Here is a 19659-nt window from a genome sequence, read left to right as displayed (position 1 = left end):
GTTGCTGAAAGAAAATAATTAACTGAAGAAGACACAAATAGACAAAATACAAGCAGATGACACACATCTACGTGGTATAACAAATACTATATCTTTAGCTGATTTTCCAACATCTTCCATTAACGGTCAGCTTCAGCAAATTTGAATTTTTTTAATTTAATGTCCTACCATGATGTAAATCAGAACTCTGAGCTCTACAAATGTGGTTGGCTATGCTGGTGAATTTATTTCTATTCATTAAAAAAAAAAAAAAAAGTAATACTGTACACCTACTGTATATCTTAAGTGTTAAATATGTTTTTGGTCAGTGTTTTCTTACATTCCCTGCAAGCCTGCATCAAAGGTATATATTTGTTTGTGTGTCAAACAATACATTTGGCTCATCCATTTATCACCATACAAATATATTTTTATTTTTTTAGGTTTTAATTACCAGTGTAGGTGTGCCAGCTATAGGACATACATAAAAATAAATCCTTGTTAATCAACAAGAAGTGGATGCAGACCCTTAACTTGAGCCCTGAGCTCAATCACTTCATCACTATAATGTTGCACACCTTAGTCTGTCATCAGGCCAGCCTTTTCCAATTTTCTTTACTCGTTAGTATTTTTGCAAGAAAATTAGCAATCAATATTAAAATCAATATTTTAGATTCAACAATAAAAACAAAGCAAAAAAAACCAACAACCGCTTTTTTTTGGTATTTTTTATTTTAGAAAAATATACAACAAGTTATTTATAAGAAATAGATAGATAGATACTTTATTAATCCCTCAAAGGAACATTTTTTACATCACAGCAGCATATACAGGCCAAAGCAATAAAAATGACATTAAAAAAATAGAGGAATAAAAAAAGAAAAATATATTATTTTTAAAAATGCACATTATATACAAATAAACATAAAATAATATTAAACAAACAAACAGTGTTATTGTGTGATGGATTTGGCCAGAGGTGAGTTATTGTAAAGTCTGATTGCAGTGGGCAGGAATGATCTCCTGTATCGGTCCTTGTGACAGCAGAGCTGGATCAGTCTGTTTTCTAGAAAGTTCTCCGCTGTCCCTGCAGCAGGCGGAGGACAGGGTGGTCCGGATTATCCAATATGGATAAGAGTAATCTAGTTTGCCGTGTACCTCGTGACCCCTTGAGTGGTTTCCACCCACCCCCAAGTAGAGATTTTGATGAGTCAGAACAACACCACATATGCTAAAGTTTATTGATGAAACCAAGTTGCAGAGAGCATACAATCTGCTCTTCACCAGCACTGTTGCTGAAACGGTCGAGGACCTCCGCTATGGCTGTCAGTATGTGTTAAATCACCTGGAATCACCTCTCTGTAGGTCAGATGAGTAATTCCTTTTTATCATTCTACGGCACGACATTGATATTCTGAAGGCATCAAGTACAGCCCAAGCGGTCCATGTAATGGTCTGAATGAAAATCCAGCTGTCTGGAAAAGAGCCTGTTGTTTTGACAGTGCACCACTGGATCTTCACATCTTGTCTCTTTCTCTGGAACTAATCAATCCTGGCGTCTCGATACGCACAGACCGCACCTGCTTCCTCTCTACCTTCCGCACGCACGCACACACACACACACACACACACACACACACTCGACATATGTATACTCATGCATACATACAATCTCTGCACACTCAGAGTTGTTCCAGCTTGGAGGTTTACTGCGGTTCTGCCTCTCCCCATCAGTGAGGGCAGAAGGAAGACAAAGCACATTCTGTCAGTGCAGACAAAGAAAAAAAAAGGTGTTGTTTCCTGAGATGTGTAGGGGTGTTCACAAGGCCTCTTGGGTTTGGCTGTTAATAGCGCTCTGTAAATACTCTGAGGTGGCCATTTTGGGGAGACGGGGGATCTGGGTTGTGTCTCGTACTCCTTTTGTAGGCACACATGCTCGAATGTGCTCCAGTAGCTGGTATATATGGGGATAAAGTCCAAACCGGGAAATAGAGAAGTGTAATACATCGCCAAAAATTAGTCAGAACCTGTAATGGGTTTTGAAGGAATCTGTGAGACCTGGCTCTGAAAATCCAATTTTGAGTTCTGGGAATTACATGCAGATGTTTCACAGGATGTTTTCCAAACACATATTACACTTGTCAGTGTGCTCGTGTGAAAGTTGAAAAGCAAATATAGAGTGCACTAGTGTTGAGGAAAAGATTTATTGTGTGGATGACAGGGAACCACCCAATGTGTTCATTTCCTGCGGCATGTCAGAGAGATCTCTTTGCACACGAACACATGCTAATTTCAGCGATAATATCAAAAACTCATTAGTTGCATGTTATTACTCTGCACATCTACAAGTAAAAGATTTGACAGTGTCATTTTGATAAATGTGTTGTAATTTTAACAGATTAAATTTAACATGGTCAGGATTCATGAGAAGGGAAGGTTTGGCTCAATATTACGTTTTTTTATTATGACTTCCTAATGATTACCATTACAGTATATGGTATGTGGATGAGTATTCTTCTCATGTGTTCCAGTACACTTTGGTGATGTAGAATTTCATGTGACTAAAAGAGAGAAAAAAACAATATAACTTTTAACTGTCTGTTCCTTTGTACAAAACGTGAAGTTTCTAAAACACCTCTTCTAACATGCTGTCAAATCACTGATGTGTATTGATATTTCTGTTAGTTTTCCTGCTTGCGGCCCTCAGGCGATGATTTGTTGGGTAAGGTTTTGGTTAGGGCAATGTTAGCAGAATGGGAAAACACCTGCTATTCCAGTTTGGGAATGTTCTCAAGTTAATATGAGGTGGTAAACTCTGCAGCTAATCTTGTAGTTTTACCAGATTAATGGCCTAAATTACATAGGTGTTGCCATAGTTTTGGTTTTCTGTTCCTTTTTTGGTTTTTCTTTCTGTTTTATTTTGAAGGTCTCCCTTGTCTTGCCCTTGTGTGTCTCCTTCCCCTTTGATCATTCTCACCTGTTTCCACTTTGCTATTTCTCCCTGCTGCGTCTCCGTCCCCTCTGCTCACCTGTTTCCACTTCACCTTAAGCGTCCTCCTCTCTTTATAAACCTCCTGTTCACTCTTTCACTGTTTGTCAGTTTGCCCTTGTTTGTTTCTGCTGCTGCTACTGGTGACCCTGCTGGTTTTTGTAACCTGCCTGTCCTATAGGCTCTGCCTTAGCCTGCCCATAGTGCTTTTTGTTTGTCTAGTTTTAGCTGGAATCTTTAGTTCTAGCCCCCTGAATTCTTCTATTCTCGTGCCCAGAGCCAATTGGTTTAACCTCCCGGCCTTGGTGCTGCGCATACTTTTGCGGTGAAAAAGCATTACACACCTGAAAAATACAAATTACATCTAGATATGAGAGAATGACTTAAGTATTGGCAAGATGTATTTACATTAAAAAAAAATTAAAAAAAATCAAATAAAAAATGGTGTGAGATTTAAAGAAAACATCATGCAGTGGGACTTGACTTTAAAACCCTCACCTTGAGAACTTTACTTTTTTTAAATCACCTCTTTGCCCTTAGAAGAAGTAGCTTCTGTTATTTGGCTACAATAGAACATATTGCATTGTAATGTAATGCCAAAGAAAGACAATTTCCTTTCAGGACATTAAAACACTTCAATAATATGAGGCAGAGTCTGCATCTCATGCAGGAGCTTCATCTTAATGCTTCTTCTATCAAATAATAACACTGGGTATTGGGTCCAGAGGGGAAGACTTCTCAGCATCACGCACAGCCAACCGCTCTAAAGAAGCTGGTCGGGTGCTGTGAGCGCCTGGCTCAGCCTCTGGAGATCAAAGTAGTGATAGTTCATCAGCACATACCACAAAATATTTGCTTGATAACAGCAGGCAGTTTTTCCAGATCACAGCATAATAATACAAATTCCTTTCTCCCAGTTTGAACCGAACTGGAGGTTATATAAAGCAATGAAGCACACTAAAGTCAGAAGAGCAGAAGCAAGATGTTCCTGAATTCCTGAGGTGCAGGTCTCTACTAATCCAGGTTTCATCTAACGCCATGAGACATGAATACTTTCAAACAAGAAAGTATAAATGTTGCATATAAAAAAAACAACCTCTCCATTAAAACAAACTTAAATCTGTTCATTATCACTTATTGTTATTATTATTATCATCACTATTATTATTTCATTTTCAGGCTCTTTGCTGCACATAATGATGGTGCGAGTGGGATATGGATCCTTGACTTGTTTATATCATTACCGCTGTGCTGTGCCACACTAATAAGAGCTGACAAAATGACATGCTTGCATAAATAATCCAAAACTCTAGTGTTTGAGAGGTTTAAAGGCAAATGAGGACACGAGAGCCCTGAAACATCACTGTTTGTTTAAAGGCCATTGACACTGGAATCCAGATGAACTGATAAGCTCAGCACGTGTCTGTTTAGCTCATTTTGGGAAAGGTAGTTTGAGTATTTTGGCAACAGTTACAAATTAGACTTGTGCACAAGGAATTTCTTTAATACGGTGTAGCTCCACTGCCTTAAATTTTGGTCCATCTACTGTATCTGAAAAATCCAAATGGGCAACAGCCATGTCTTTGAAGCTACTTGACCTTTCAACATGAATAGGCTTTGAGACAACAGACAGGGTGGATGGGTCTACTTATTTAAGCATGTCAGTATTATGAAATCCATTTCCATTCCTGGGAGCACTGCAGTTCACTGCACGGTTACTGTCCACCACTACCTGAACTGATAGACTGGTGTAGAAAAAACGTTTCTGCAACTGTAAAATAAGAAATTGGCCTCCTATCACTACCAGACAAAAAATATTTGCCATTCCCTCGATTTGAAAAGAAAAAAAAGGATGCATGCAGATGCAGCTACCAGGCTTGAACAGACAATGAACATCTGACACACCGCAATCTACTGGTCCCAAAATTAGATAGGTAGTTACAGTAGTTTTGTCACAAAGCAATGAGGAACGAACACCATCACAGAGAGGCTGTACTTAAGCACTGTGCGATTTTGAGCTAAATGCTAATAAGAGCATGCTAAAATTCTCACAATAGCAATGCTAACGTGTTAATGTTAGGCCGATATTTGCTTTGCTTCCATCTTATAGTATGTTAGTGTTGGCACTGAACACAAAGTTCAGCAGAGGCTGATGAGAATGCCCCAAGTTTTGTTACAAAAACCAAACCACAGGATAAAGTGAACTTTTGATCTGATGACTGTAGATCGCCGAAATGTTTGCTGTCGGGGGCCAAAATTTATTACAATCCAGCCAATATGAGTGTATTGTCTGGCATCCCTGAATTTCTAAACAAAATGCTGAGATGATCCTCTTTAGTAAATGTTAAGAAATTTCACAGATTGCGTAAAACCTTTGACCTATGGTGTCATTGGAATTAATCCACTGGAGATCACAAATGTCTGAAACATTTCACTGAACTCTTCAAATAGCTAGGATATTTCAGCCTGAATCAAACTGTTGGAAGTGAAATGGTCTGTGCTTGTATAGTGCTTTATCACCTCACGGTCTCAAAGGGCTTTTACATGGTTTTTCCTTTCACCCATTCACACACTAATGACACTGAGCTGCCATACAATCATCCACCAAGAGTACATTTACACACCGATGGCACGCCATCGGGAGCAACTTAGGGCTCAGTGTCTTGCTCAAGGACGCTTGGGCATGTGGACAGGAGGAGCTGGGCGATCAAACCACCAACCTTCCGATTAGTGTGCAACCCACTCTACCGCCTGAGCCACAGCCTATCCAGGAAGTGGTTACTTGCACTTTCAAAAGTTTCTAAAACAGTATCTTCTGTTACTGTATGTAGGCTATGCATGGGTAGTAGCCTAAATGCCTACTGTTTCTTATAGCAAGAAATAAAACTACACTGCCTTTTGTAGCGTGACTCCACAACCCAGCAAGTGTCTCTATTCTCCATGAGCTAAGATGAAGTGAGGTGCACCTGTGTTATGAGAAGAGTCAAACTGGACTGGACAGTGCGAGCAGCGCTCGTACATTCCAGTCCAACAAGGAAAACCGGGCACCATGGTGAGCTCAGATCATGGGAGCAAACCTTCCATGCAGACATGTGAGAAACATCACAAGGCAGACTGCTTCGTTCACAGGGTAGGCCTTTTGCTTGTCAGCGGGGGCGGTTGAAATCGAATCACACCAGCCATATGCACACACTGTGCTACCCCTTCCATATGGGAATATTTACATGTCGCCTTTGTTGTTCACAGATCAAAGCAGAGGAGATCCATTTGAGTTGATTTTATGACACGTTTTAGCAAATTTGCAGGGGGGGAGGGCTTTAAATGCCCTGTAAAAGCTGTTCCGCAGCATGCTAGACCACCCCATTAAGTCTCCTATCCCACATGAATACACAAAGTCTGACTTGAAGCTGTCGACGTTGCTACAGAGTGTGTTAGAATCTACATAAAAATAACTGCACAAGAACCCAAAAAAGCAGAACACCATAAATTTATTGTGGAAAAAAAAAGCAACATTGGCAAGAAAAGTCTATTCTGGCACGTTGTTTTTTTTTTATATTACAAAAAAAGGAGGAAAAAAGGCTACAAATCTTGATAATTTATACAAATACAACAACTTTCAAAAATAAATTTTAATTTAGTAAACGCTCTGTGAACAAATTTCTGCAATAGCCCACTGCTTGAGATCCCTGAGCAGAGACACAGAGTGCAACACTTTTTTTTTTCTTTTTTTAACACCTTCACTCAAGCAATAACAATTCAGTGTTTCTTCATAAACACTTCATATATACATGAGAAATTAGCACGTTTCAACGGTTGTGTGTGTGTGTGTGATATGTGGGCCAGGAATGAATGTGAACTGTGACCATCTTAACATTTATACATCGTAACTTCCTTCAAACTAACTTCCTTCATTTCACATGTAAAAACACAGTGCCAGCTGGTTCTGTTGCTAGGTAACGCAGAGCAATAACTTACAATGTAATAAACTAAGGACACCGATAGTTCAGGAGGTTTGTGGTCAATAACAAACAAATGATCACAAATACTTTATATATTCTGACTCTCGGGAAGGTGCCGTTTCACTCACTGTATGCTGACAACAATAAAGAAACAGATGTTAATACAGAATATGTACAAATGAGACCTTAAAGACTGAGAGTTTTGACAACACGGGGAATACTGGTTCTGTATAGTAACGAGCCAAACTGGATCAGTAACTGTTTCCACTTTACATCTGGCTACTTTTTTGCTGCATGATTTTCTGTATACTATACATAATGTAGGTATATATTAGGATTCATTTATACAAACACAATGAAATTACTTTATTCCAACACAAAGGCATTTAAAACATTTCACTTGGATGTGCCATGACTGTGCATTGTTCTGTGATGATGGAAAGGTGTGCATCAGCATAGCTTTTGTATTTGGTTAGATCATCTGTTTCAGCTACGCACACACGACAATCAAAAACCATTGTGTGTGTGGGAAGGTGGTGTACCCAAAACTACAGTACCTACTTCTTTGTCATCTGTGACTTCCACGGGAAAGTAACTTCATACTACTTTTTATAGCCCCTTACTTGTTGTTGATCATAGTGACTTCTTAACCACTGCAGAACGAGAAGCTGTAATAGCAAACGCCACCTCTATGCTTCACTTTTTTATTAAAGTAATTCCAATGGGATTTATTTTTCCTTTTTTTTGTTGTTGTTGTTGATTTTGTGCCAAAACATGCTGTATATGGCAAAATCCAGCTTTTGTGGAGCTTTTAGAGGCTGTTGTTGTGCTGCAATGGCTAACAAATTAAATTCCCTTTTTTAAAGTTTTCTCCAATATGGACATCTGCTACGCCATGGTTTGCAATAATGGTGCTAATTTTTTTGAATCTTTTACCAAGAAGTGTGTTAAATGTCATGAGGAAATCAAGTTGACCCATTCAGGATGTGAAACAATACACAGACTGGAGATTCAAGTGAAATAAACTTTCATGATTCATTTGGAGATTTTGGATAGTGTCCAGTTCTTCATATTACCTTTTTGAAATTGTCTTCATTACCGTGATAAAACATGTGGTCAAACCAATAGCTTTATTAAATGGTGATGGATAATTCCCTCAGTGCAGCACTCTGAAGTTCTTGTCTCTCTTTTATTTTCTATCTTGCACTGCTTTGGGGACACATTTTACCCTTTTGAACAGAGTGGCTTATTTAACAGAATGTAACTTGTCCCAAATGTAGAAGGATGGTACCTATGGTCTCACTTCAAGATCAAGTGCTCCTGTTATGAAAAGATTTAATAAAAAAAAACATGGATTCTGTGAGAGCACTAATTTTGAAGAAAGTTCTAAGGAGTCCAAATACCTGCCAAACTGTGAGCAATGCTTGTGAGGGAAGCTGCTGGCCTGAGGTGTATGCGGAGCTCAGGAGTCATTAGGAGGGCTGTGCGGCACAGTCGTGGCCTCAATGAGCAAACATCCTGCCTGAGTCTCTTCCATCTCTCGTGGATGAGAAGAGCGAATGAGAAGCGTGAAGGCTGTCCTTTTTGTCTCTGGGTCTGGCGGGCAGATGGCAGGTAGGGCGGGCTGGGTGAGCTCTCAGGGGCTCATGGTCCTCAGGCCCTGTTTCTCCATGATGTTCCACAGCTTACGCAAATTGGACTGAGTGATGGTGTCGTCTGGTTTCAGTTGAAGTGCTCGGAGGTAATTGGCTTCAGCTTCTTGCAGTTTCCCGTTGAGGTGGAGGATCGCCCCGAGGTTCATCAAGGCTGCAGGGTACTGAAACCCCCACCCCACCCAAAAAAAGAGAGAGACCTTAGTCATGACACCATCACTTTGATACTTAGATGACCTCAGGCTAGCTCTGAGCTATGTTCCAAAGAAACACTCACTGTTCTGTTCAAGAATGACAATGCAGAACCTTAATCGGTTAATGAGTGTACAGTAGTTACAAACACTTCTGATGAACATTTTTTTTTTTTACTGACCATAAATGGGTTGTTTAAATTAGAGAAATAATTTCATGAAAAATTAAAATTTTGAAACATCTGCGAGCTGATAAATGATGCAAGTGGAGTGTATCTATTCATACTTTGGGGTATTCATAATTTAGTTGAGTTGTGGCTGCTATAAATAAAGCAAAGAAAACTATATTTATAAAAAAAAAAAAAATCAATAAAATGAAACCGCTATTTTGTCCTTTAAAAAAACAGTCACTGTAGTAGAGCATTTGATCATCATTTGATGCTGGGCAGCAGTCAGAAACACGCTCTTGGTTCCTGTTTGTCAGATCACCTCAGCTGTGTTTGGAGTTCGGTAACTGAGCTGCTTTGCGTGTCCCTGTGTCTTGTCTGTGGCCACAGATGTCAGAGAGAGCAACCGCCACTTTGAAGTGGGTCCAGATGAATTTATTGTTTATTTCTGCTGTTGCCGGGGGGCAAAATCATCGTCATCGTCAGTGTGACGGGTGAGTCATGACGGACATAAATACAGGAAAAGTGTCTGGGGTGCAATCACGTCAAGACCGTGGAGTATCCAGAACCAAGGGCGGGCTCCCACATCTGATCACCATTTCAGTATGAAATGTGGAAAAGATGTCTAACCCTGTAGAGAAGCTACTGTTTTACTGCTGGAGATTATTGTAATTTCTGTAATTGTAATTCCCAGGAATGTTCAAATAAAACAGTAGAAATGGCAAATCATGTGTTTTTGGTGGCGTGTTTGTGACTTTTTCCTGTAATCATCACCCCATAAATCATGGTTACTTGGAATGGCACATGGTTATAGCATCTTGACATTTACTGATGTGCTGTACCACAAGCCAACCATTTCTCTCTCACTGTCTATTAACTAATCAAGAGTAAATGTGTTTTCTATAAATGTTATGAGAAATGTGAGAAAAACTGTAAAAGGGATATAATAAAATTTGATCTAATCCAGTCCATCTTTACAATAAATGTATAAACAAGATTGGTCAAGTAAGTCTGAAATGAAAATGATGTTTTTTTTTAACATGATGGCAAGCAGCCACAGATGTGTATTTGAATCTTTCCATACATGTATTAAAGTGAGTCTGAAGTTTATACTTTGCATTACATAGAATTTACCAGACACAACTGCTCTCAAAAACATGAATTGCAAACATTTATCTCAGTTTGTCGGTTGCGTGAACTGCCTCCTTTTTGTTGGATTGTTCCAACCGGTATCTTGTACACTGAAAAAAAACTTTCAAAACATCTCTGTTTTTACAGCGTCAAGGTAGGATGAGTGATGCTCCATGCATGAGAATTTGAATGGGAACAATATGTCCTAGTAGTGCGGCTGCTTTCATGGTCAGAATTAATTCATGAATAAATCAAAAACGATGAAATAATTCTATTGTCCCTCGCAGCCGAGTCATTTATTCCCTCAAAGCATCTAAAACGTGCGACAGATGCCATGCACACGCATTTCACACGCGCTCCATTGTGCATCATTAAAGTTTAAATTCAAAGCATTACATTTACTACACTTGCTTCAAATTACGCAATTACATTAATCTCCAAGCAAAACAAAATTTTCCCTCTGTGTTTCCGAAGCAGCCAGCGTTCATGAATTTAATGCCAGGGGTAATTCTGAGGCTGTTTGCACTGTAAATTACCTTCTGTTTGACCCCACCGTTTGAGGGTCAAACCACAAAATAACACGGGGGGATCAATTTGCAAGTTAGTAATTTTTTTAAAAATGTTTTCCTAGTCGAGTCACTCGCCAGAATAGAACTGTCTGTGTGTGTGTATATTGATACAGTTGGAAGTGACGGTGAAGGGGCTACGCATAGATTACACAATTCATAGGTGACAAGGTGTATATTAGAAAAGAGAGAGTTAGAGTTTGTTGGTGTAGTTGGTGAGGACTCTGACAAGTCCAGTTATCCCTCAGCCTGTCTGTTTCTAAGAGGTCAGTGAGTTCCCTAAAAAAAAAAAGAAGAAAACTTAATCATCATTTTAAAAACAAATTCTGTCCACAGAAAATCCTTTAGAAGGCTGAGATGTCAGTGAAGACACAGACTACTTTGCTGGAATACATTTTAAAGACATTGAAGTCCCGTATCAATTTGCTGGAGAGACGAATCAAGAAGGATACTGAGCTCCTTGGTACAAAATCCACTGGCTCCTGCTTTTCTTCTAAGTACAGCCGCAGCATAGGGATAGTTTTCTTCGCCGATGCAGAACTTCCTGAGTTTAGTTTCCTTCCACAAGTCTCCCCTGTAGGCTCAAACCTATACTCTACTAAAAGCCTTTCTTTCTCCCTCTACTTCATTTATCTAAGACTTTTGTGATTTATTCCCTACTCTTGCATTCCTCCTTGCCCTTGCAACACTCTGCAGAACATTGCCTTGTCAAAAGCTTTTATTTTTTTTTTCTCATTTCCTGCTGCTCTGAAAGCTCTCTGCCTCCCCGCCCTTGCCAAAAACTGGCATGTAGGAGCAGAGGCACGGCCAGATGCACGGCATATTAGCCTGGACTGTAAAGCAACATATGCTATAAACACTGAGTGTTCATTGTGTAGCTAGGTTGGGAAGGTATGACCTTCTTTTAACAACTTAAGATGGGCATTTAGACAAAGAATATCTATATATGATGGGACTGTCAAAGGACAGACTTCGTGGTTTGCAGAGAGCAAAAAGAAAACGAGCATCTGATAGGATTCAGCTCGACGAGATGGAGGGAATTTTCGGACTAAAGGACTAAATCCCTTGAATGGAGCGAATTGTCCTCTCCCACTCCCAGCGAGCAGACATATGTGCCTAATATGAAACAGCAGTGCCTTTGGAGAGTGAAGAGTCAAGCTGCAGTAAAGCATGAAAAGACAAATGAAGATAGACAGGATACGTGGCTTAAGTCAAGTCGCATCGGAGAGAACAAAGGATAATGATAAAGAAGATTGATGAAAAGGCTAAATTATAATCGTGCCTCAGCTGTAAGCCTCTGTGTTTGGGATGTGGACATTAAATGAGGTATATCTGTGTGGAACAAAACCTTTATAGTATAGATTCATCAAGCAGTGGAAAAACAGCAGTGTTGTCCAGTGTGGTCAAAACAAACTTAAAATTGTGAATTGTCGGTAGGTGTGAACGTGGGTGTCCCTCATGAATACAAGACGTGTTAAAAAAGTCCTGAGACTGTGTTGCACGACGTGCACAGAACGGGGGAAAGCTATAACCTTTGTGAATAAGTATTTGAAGTTACTTGATCAACATCAACACATGGTTTTCTAACCACTGGTTGTGCACCTTTACGAATTCACCATGGACCTGAAACTTCAACAGAGAGCACGCATACAATTTTGTGTCTAATTCTGAGGGGCGGAGAGCGACGATTGTGTTGTTGCGGGCGAGAAACTCGTGTTTTCATTGTGCTGTAAGCGAGAACATTGTCAGAATCCAGGAGCCATCGCACCACAGTTCGGGCTGAATGTTTTCCCTCAGACGCCTCAGAGCATCACAGTAGAACTCGGTGTTGACTGTCGGACCCATTGAGAGGAATTTATGGTGCAAAACTTAGAAAATGTCAAAAAGACCACCTGGTTGCGCTCCTGATCTGACAGGTCTTCTTTGGTCTAAGACGGTGGCGTTCTGCCCCTCTTGAAAAACATGTCACTCAAAACACCTTGCCCGCAGCTCATCGTGTCATTGTCGTAGATTTTCTGAAGCATTTCAAGCGTCGATTTCCCAACTCTGACAGAAAATTTGATGTACACTCTCTGCTCCAGGCCATGGTCATATTGCAAATGTGCAAACATACAAGTAGTCACAAAAACAGATGTAACCGGTGCTGATTTTGCTATAGGGCCATAACTTGCATATATACTCACATACGTTTTTGATTCCCCCTGTTCCATGTATAGTGGAACTTTTTGATCGCACCTCGTATTAAGAGAATTTGTTGTGGGACTCCCGTGATGATGCCTGAATATTCGGTTGGAAATTGCTGACTCGGAGATAAATGTAAGCAGTTTTCTGATGTAACGGTGTTGTCAAAGCATAAAAAGGAGTCTATACTTGGGAAGGAAACATTCCTACAATAACCTCTATGCTTTATGGTTTTCTTTCATTATTTATGTATACATTTGAACTGGAGCAAAGGGAAACATTTATTTTCTAATCTTCCATCTGGCTTTAATTAGATGTGAAACATACAATACTTTGGCAAAAGTTGAAAACAACATTGACACTGAGAACAACAAGTGGAATAGGAGCTCAGTTTCATGGCTTCTGTGGAAATGTACACTTTTATCCCTCTGTTATACTCAAGTTTTTGTTTGTGTTGTCGGTAATTTTTTGTGTATACTACACCAGGGTTTGTGTGCTTGCCAAAACCAAACTTTATTGTCTGTATGACATTGTCCAGAAATATTTTCTCATTAATCCTAAACTGATTTCTTCTAATCAATACACAGGAACAAACAGGGTGACCACATGCCAAACATACTATGACAGGAAGGGTCCAGTTGTTTAAGTGAGGGCCTCAGAAGGAGCAGAGTTCCCAAAGACTGGACCCCATTCATTTTCAAGATGTCACGGTCCCCTGACTGAGTGTTATTATCATTATTCCTTCCAAACTGCTTACTCTGGTCTCTCCTTTGAAGTTGGTGATGGATGTTGCGCAAGCAAACTTCTGAGCTTTATAAAAACCCAGCCCTCATTTTTCGGAGCTCTACTGACAATGCAGGCCGTTGTGAGGAGGCAGGCCGGGGAGTAATAACACTGGAAAGCCACCCAGACTGTGATTGCACAGTGTCCATCAGAGTAAATAGTAATGGGGAAGATTAGCTAGTCGTGGTTTTACTCACATTGGGTCTCAGGCTCGCTGCTTGTCCGTAATACTTCTCGGCTGCCTCATTTAGGCTGGCTTGTCTGCAAAGAGAGAACAGAGAGAGGCAAACATTACTCATTTTTATTGCTCCTGACTTCGGATGAGGCCTTGAACCCTGTGTGTTTACTGGTGCTCAAGGGTCAGTGAGAAAATAACAGGAGGGAACAGCATGAGGGATTAGAAAAGCCGATCCAATCGTTTCTGGGTTTCTTGTTCGATAGCATCTTCCACAGGATAACATCTGTGCTGAGCTGTGCACAGCAAGCACTTTCTGTTCTAATTGAAGCTTGAGGTCAGGACATTTGGTTTCATTAAAAAACCAAGGATGATCTGGAATATTCACTGTACATTTAGGTTTACTGTTATGTCTGGGAGAATGTGGTTGTGGTTTGCCTTACGAGATAAAAACTGAGATGGCGAAGGTGTGCAAGCACTATGGAAACACAAAATGATTTAATCATACCATCATGAGAAAACACAACAGCCGAATGGATGGCACAGATGCATCAATACATGCAGTATGTGCCACAATGTTACCAAAAATAATTTTGGGGCAGATGGCTTGTCGGCGTGAGTCCCTGGAACCAGAAATACTTTGTTCCTGAGGACATAAAACCTGCAGTCATGAATGTCCTATATTATGCTTCTTATCTTTGTTCATAATCCACTGCATTACCCACTGTTATAAACAAACCTGCAGCTCCTTTGTCAAGAAACACTTCCTGTTATTAATACTCTAGTATCTCAGAAATCACCTTTATGATCCACAGCTGTAGGCTTTCCACTGATGGTAATAATTGTCTGACTGCGAACAATTTAACTTTGACAAAGTCAAGGACAGAGTCAACGACGGCCGGTCGTGGTCGAGCCCCTTAAGTCGTAATGATCAAAGGAGACGAGGCCTTTCGAACCACAGTTTCATTTAGGCTGTCGCAGTCTATTAGGAGATCCTAATGTGTACGGTTCCAGATAAAAGTACACTCATAGTATTTATGTTTGATTTGAAAGACACTGTTGATATTCTAATGGTCCATTGTGCAGAGATCAACAAGGGGAATTTTTTTTTTTTTCAGTTACACATGAAATTTAAATCATGATGAAATTTAGAACCAGCGAATACATTTTTCATTTTAGTTGCTTCTTATTTAGAAAGTAATAGAGCAACTTTTAAATCCACCAAAAGTTGTGAGCCAGGGGATGACCCGAGAAACACATTCAAAACATATTTCTACCAAAAGCAAACTATGGCAAAGTCGTCTTATCCAGATTGAAGTTATTGGGGTGATTGAAGCAAACAAGGCTACAGCCATGCTATCAGAGTGTCCGTAGGCCAAACCAGTATTAAACCAAAGTGTGAAAAATACCACTCAGTCCACTAAAGGATGCCATGTCAGTATCTCATTTTGCCTCGTCTAGGAGGGGGCAGTAAGATGTCCTAAGTTTCGGCACCAAAAACCACGTGGTTATGGTGAGAAGATCATGGTTTGGATTAACGTTCCATAATTTACTGAAGTTAAATACGTTGCATAAGTTGACTTACTTCACTGAAAAGAAATCCACGTCGACTTTTGCTTTCTCACAGATTCAAACCCTGGTCTGTCCTGTGTTTGTTTCATCCAACCTTCTTTCAAAGTAGACTATCTTACTCTTTGTAAGGGTTGGTCAGACATACATGTACTTTTCATGCCTCCTAGAGTGACTGAAGGGTGTATTACAAGCTTTGGTAGACGGTTGACTTGCGCACAGCAATGCTTTGAGCTAAATACAAACGTCAACTGCCACGGCAATGCTGTTTGGCAACTTTGTTCACCATGTTTTCCATCTTATTTTAGTTTGCTAAACCAATGGTACAGAGGAGGCTGATGGAAAGGTTGTTAGTTTTACATTTATTTACTCGTAAACCAAAGTACCAGTCAAATACAAAATTTGACCTGATGATGGAACTACATGGAACTATTACAATTCATCATGACCGGCAACAGATTGTGTGCACCACATTTCAGTGCAATCCATCCAGGAGCTGACATATTTCACTTGAAACCATGAATGTGAACCTCATGGTGGCGCTATATGAAAAGTCAGGGGATGAATAAAGTCAGTATGATCCTCTTGAGAACATGAATGTCTGTACACAACTTCATGGCACGCTTTCAGACAGTTTTTGTGACTGCAGTGATTGGCTGAATGGCACTGTCATATATTGTAGTTACCCAGTAATTTGATCAAATTACCATGTTATTCACTGACATACTTCAGATACACAAAATAACATGCCAGTGCTGTTTATTTTTTTTATAGCACAACGGAATTTTTCCAGCTCGCTTCCAGAGAAGCATTTTAAATTCCAGCAGTGATCCAAACACCAGTTACAGTTGCTGAATTTGTCCTGAGATTATAAATGTGGGTCGAACATCCAACCACAACCATATGTTTGTTTGCCAGCATAATATTTATAAAGCACAATCTTCTGAAGAGAAAAAGAAAATTGCACAAATCTAATTCTATAATATCATTATCACATTTATAAACACATTAGCGGACGAGAACTGGAGAGCTGCCACGATGTGACCAGCAGAGCAATAGGACCTCTTTGGGCTGTCTGATTGTGGGTTGTTAGAGCGCTGAAGACAATGGAAGTCAACTATGTAAACCGCCGCCTGGGTTTCAACCCGAGGAGGAATCGGTGTCTGACTACAGTGGCACAGAAATGAAGAGAGAAACTGATGATAAAATGGAGCATAAATGAATGAAAAAAAAAAAAATTCCCTTGAGGAAGCAAAAATCCTGGACCATATTTCAAAACAGTCAACCACTGATCTTCCTGCCTTGTTTTCTAGAGATGGTTTATTAACTCCAGACAGGCATGAATCACAACACTGACAGATACTGCTTATACTCGTGACATTGTGGGGCACTAATGACCGATTGAGCAAATTGCATTTTCAACAACAGCCAGATATTTGTGCTCAAACTGCAGCTGTCCCATCTGGCTCGAGTACGGAATTACATTTTGTTGGAGTAAGTCAGTTAGGATGCTACACTGAACACGGATATCTTCCCTGGAGGCAGCACTGTATGTGCACTATACCTCATGTAACTTACTACCACTTTTCCTTTATTACCATTACAAGATTATCAGCCAAACATGCACAAACAAGCATATCTAATATCATGACATGCTGATAATAAACAAAGTGATCTCTCAGCTATGGTGTATTATATAATTATATAAAACATATGGTTCAGATGGAAATCTATGAGGTAAACTAAGTGTATAACCTGCTTGTGTGTGTTTTATATTTCCTTCCCCACTCGGCTTCCTGTCGATATCTACAAATTGTACTTTCACTTCACAGTGTAATTTTTCACTTTCACTGGGATTTGACACATTAAAAGGAAGTAGAAGCACAAACCTATTGCCATTCCTATTAAACCAACTTTTCCTGTCTGACATTCAGACTATAAACAAGAGCTGGTTTAAAAGAAAAACACAAGATCCTGCTCAGAGGAGGCAGCGGGAAATGATTAGCCTGGAAGCAAAATAGTTAAAAACCAAAAGGCCCAGGAGGGTAATAAACGAGATTTGCAAATTTGAGAGCTTCTGCTCCTCTCTTTAATCTCTTCCCCTCTCCTGTGTAGATTCACTTTTGTCCCCACCAACCGAGGGCCTTTCCACGTCGGTGTCCAAGACAAACACATAAAAAGCACCAGCTGTGGAGGAGGGAGACCCCATGCCAAGCAGGCGGAGATAAGTTGAGCCCAAGCACTGCTTGAGGCTCTCTTTAGCTGCTAGGGGTATGGACCCTGGAAGAGGCCCTCTATGCTCAAAACTGATGGTGGTGAAGATCGTGCGTGGTCAGACTGGTGGGGGAAGAGCTATGCTGAATGCAGCTGTGTAAAAATATTAGAGCTGTGGTGCACTGATGTACTCTTGGGCAAAGCACCAGCAACCTTATCAATCATCAAGGCGAGCATTCATCTTAAAGATAACTATTTCCTTTCAGCAGCCAGCTGTAATTTTACCAACAAAAAAAAAATCACAGAGTTAGTCATAATGAGGAAATCTCTACACTGGCTAATATAATTTTGTGGATTTAGTCAGTCAGTGGGGAAGCCTTCACTAAGTTGGCACACGACTGTATTTACACATTTCCAATCATGGCTCGTGTTCACAAACACAACAGCTTGTGGGCTTTTCTGCTCATCGGCTGAACTTTGCACTGATTTGGAAGAATACTTCCAAGTATGAGCGAAGGCCAGCTGCGGACGATAGACACCGAGTGGGAGAGGTATATGGAGTTTGAGAGACAACATATGAAGATGTATAGCTGCACCATGTGCCACTAAGACAAACCAGCAGTTCTGGGGCTGGCACTGCAGCGGGAGAAGAGGATTACTAAGTATAGCCAAGTAAATCAAACAAGCTGAGGAATAGTGTAAGCCCACGGATAAACCGTGCAGACAGTAGACCTCCCTCTCTCATACATGGACTCCTTTCTACTCAGCCATGGAAAAACTGCGGCCCACCCATCTCATTTACACACACTAAAATACATAGTGTCTTTACGTATGTGGTTGGACTATGGAAGTCATCAAACATAAAACAAGAAAACAAAAAATAAATATTTCAATCAAACAGTTACCTGAGCATGTGGGCTGCACTGAAGACCACATCAAACTCCCCGCTGTCGAGGCGTGCAGCTTTCTTTGCCATCTCTGCAGCTTCCAGCAGCCGCGAGTCTTCCAACAAAAACTGACCTGGCAGGACAGGAGAGAACAGCACCACTATTAAAACACTAGGGGATCCCCACAGAGGCACAGAGTCTCATAGTGTTGCCTTTGGCCTAGGCAGGGGGACAGCCTAGTCTGCCCCTGTAATAATATGCTGAAACACTAGATACGAGTGGAACATACCATCTCTCCTTGGCCATCTTTCAAATCCATTTGTTCAGATTAGCTGACCTTGATAGATCTGTTTCTTTAAGATGAAAATGTTTTTCGCAGGAGGTTTGTGTCTTATTACGGCCACGCCTGCCTCGCTGTCAACCTCTGTGGACCCCGCCTAAAGAGATGCGATTATGGAAGCCTGACAAGGCCATGAACTGAGGGGTGGACCCCTTGGTAAGGGCCAGGTTTAGAGAGGAATTAATACCCTGTTGACTTTGGTCAGCTCCAACACTATACCAGGATGCTAAACCACCAAGTGAACCTAAGCATATTTTTCTTAATAACTGTGGATGAAACTGTAGCCGTTAGTACAAGCCTGAGGTGAGAGACAGACTTAAAGTGAGGATTCAGGACCATGACTGAGTGTAAAACAGCTTCAGGTTATAAACATCACTGCCGTCATGGAGAGTTTAGAATACATCAAAGCAAATCTGTGAGTAAAAATTAAAGAGCATATAAGAAGATATTTTTAAAATGTGATCGAGGAATGTTTATCATGTGACAGTATGACTTTTAAAGGGGTATTAAAAGGTCCAGTTCTGGAAACAGAACTTAACTCTGGGTTTCTGCAGAGTTCACCAAATTAAATATTTGTTAATTAATAAAACAATTTTATGGCCTTTTTTAATACAACACGGGCTAAAATGCAAGAGACAATATGGTGTAGTATAATCAATCCCAGCAGTATATTACAATACTTATTAATTACAAAATTTAAGATAATTCATTTGTTCCAGTTCACTAATTAAAATGAGTTTTTTTTCTTATATTTAATCATGTTTTTGGCTAAAATTGAAATAAACCTGCAATTGATGCAAAAACATTGTTATAGAAGAGAAATAAAAAGAAAAACGAGTAACATAAGGTAATTTTAAGACCTTATCTAACATCAAG

The 19659-nt window shown here is 40.1% G+C and overlaps 1 protein-coding gene across 2 annotated transcripts in view; it reads right to left on the bottom strand.

Annotated features, from left to right (window-relative positions):
- Positions 1-6439: 6439 nt before the first annotated feature.
- tmtc2b (transmembrane O-mannosyltransferase targeting cadherins 2b) overlaps positions 6440-19659 on the bottom strand; it is an 89582-nt gene continuing 76362 nt past the window's right edge. Inside the window, exons 10-12 of one of the 2 annotated variants that reach the window (XM_069705286.1) lie at positions 18462-18576; positions 13796-13859; positions 6440-8743 (exon numbers count right to left, since the gene is read on the bottom strand). In XM_069705286.1, the coding sequence (XP_069561387.1) occupies positions 8564-8743; positions 13796-13859; positions 18462-18576 (359 nt within the window). In that variant the 3' untranslated portion in view covers positions 6440-8563. The other variant, XM_069705288.1, reaches the window with a different exon arrangement.

This window comes from Brachyistius frenatus, unplaced genomic scaffold (genome assembly GCF_029030835.1).
Source record: "Brachyistius frenatus isolate BFR_SWC_R1_liver_20210118 unplaced genomic scaffold, ASM2903083v1 Contig_55, whole genome shotgun sequence".
In the NCBI taxonomy this organism is placed as follows: domain Eukaryota; kingdom Metazoa; phylum Chordata; class Actinopteri; family Embiotocidae; genus Brachyistius; species Brachyistius frenatus.
Note: the sequence above shows the minus strand (reverse complement) of the source record. Positions and strands in the feature narration are given on the sequence as shown.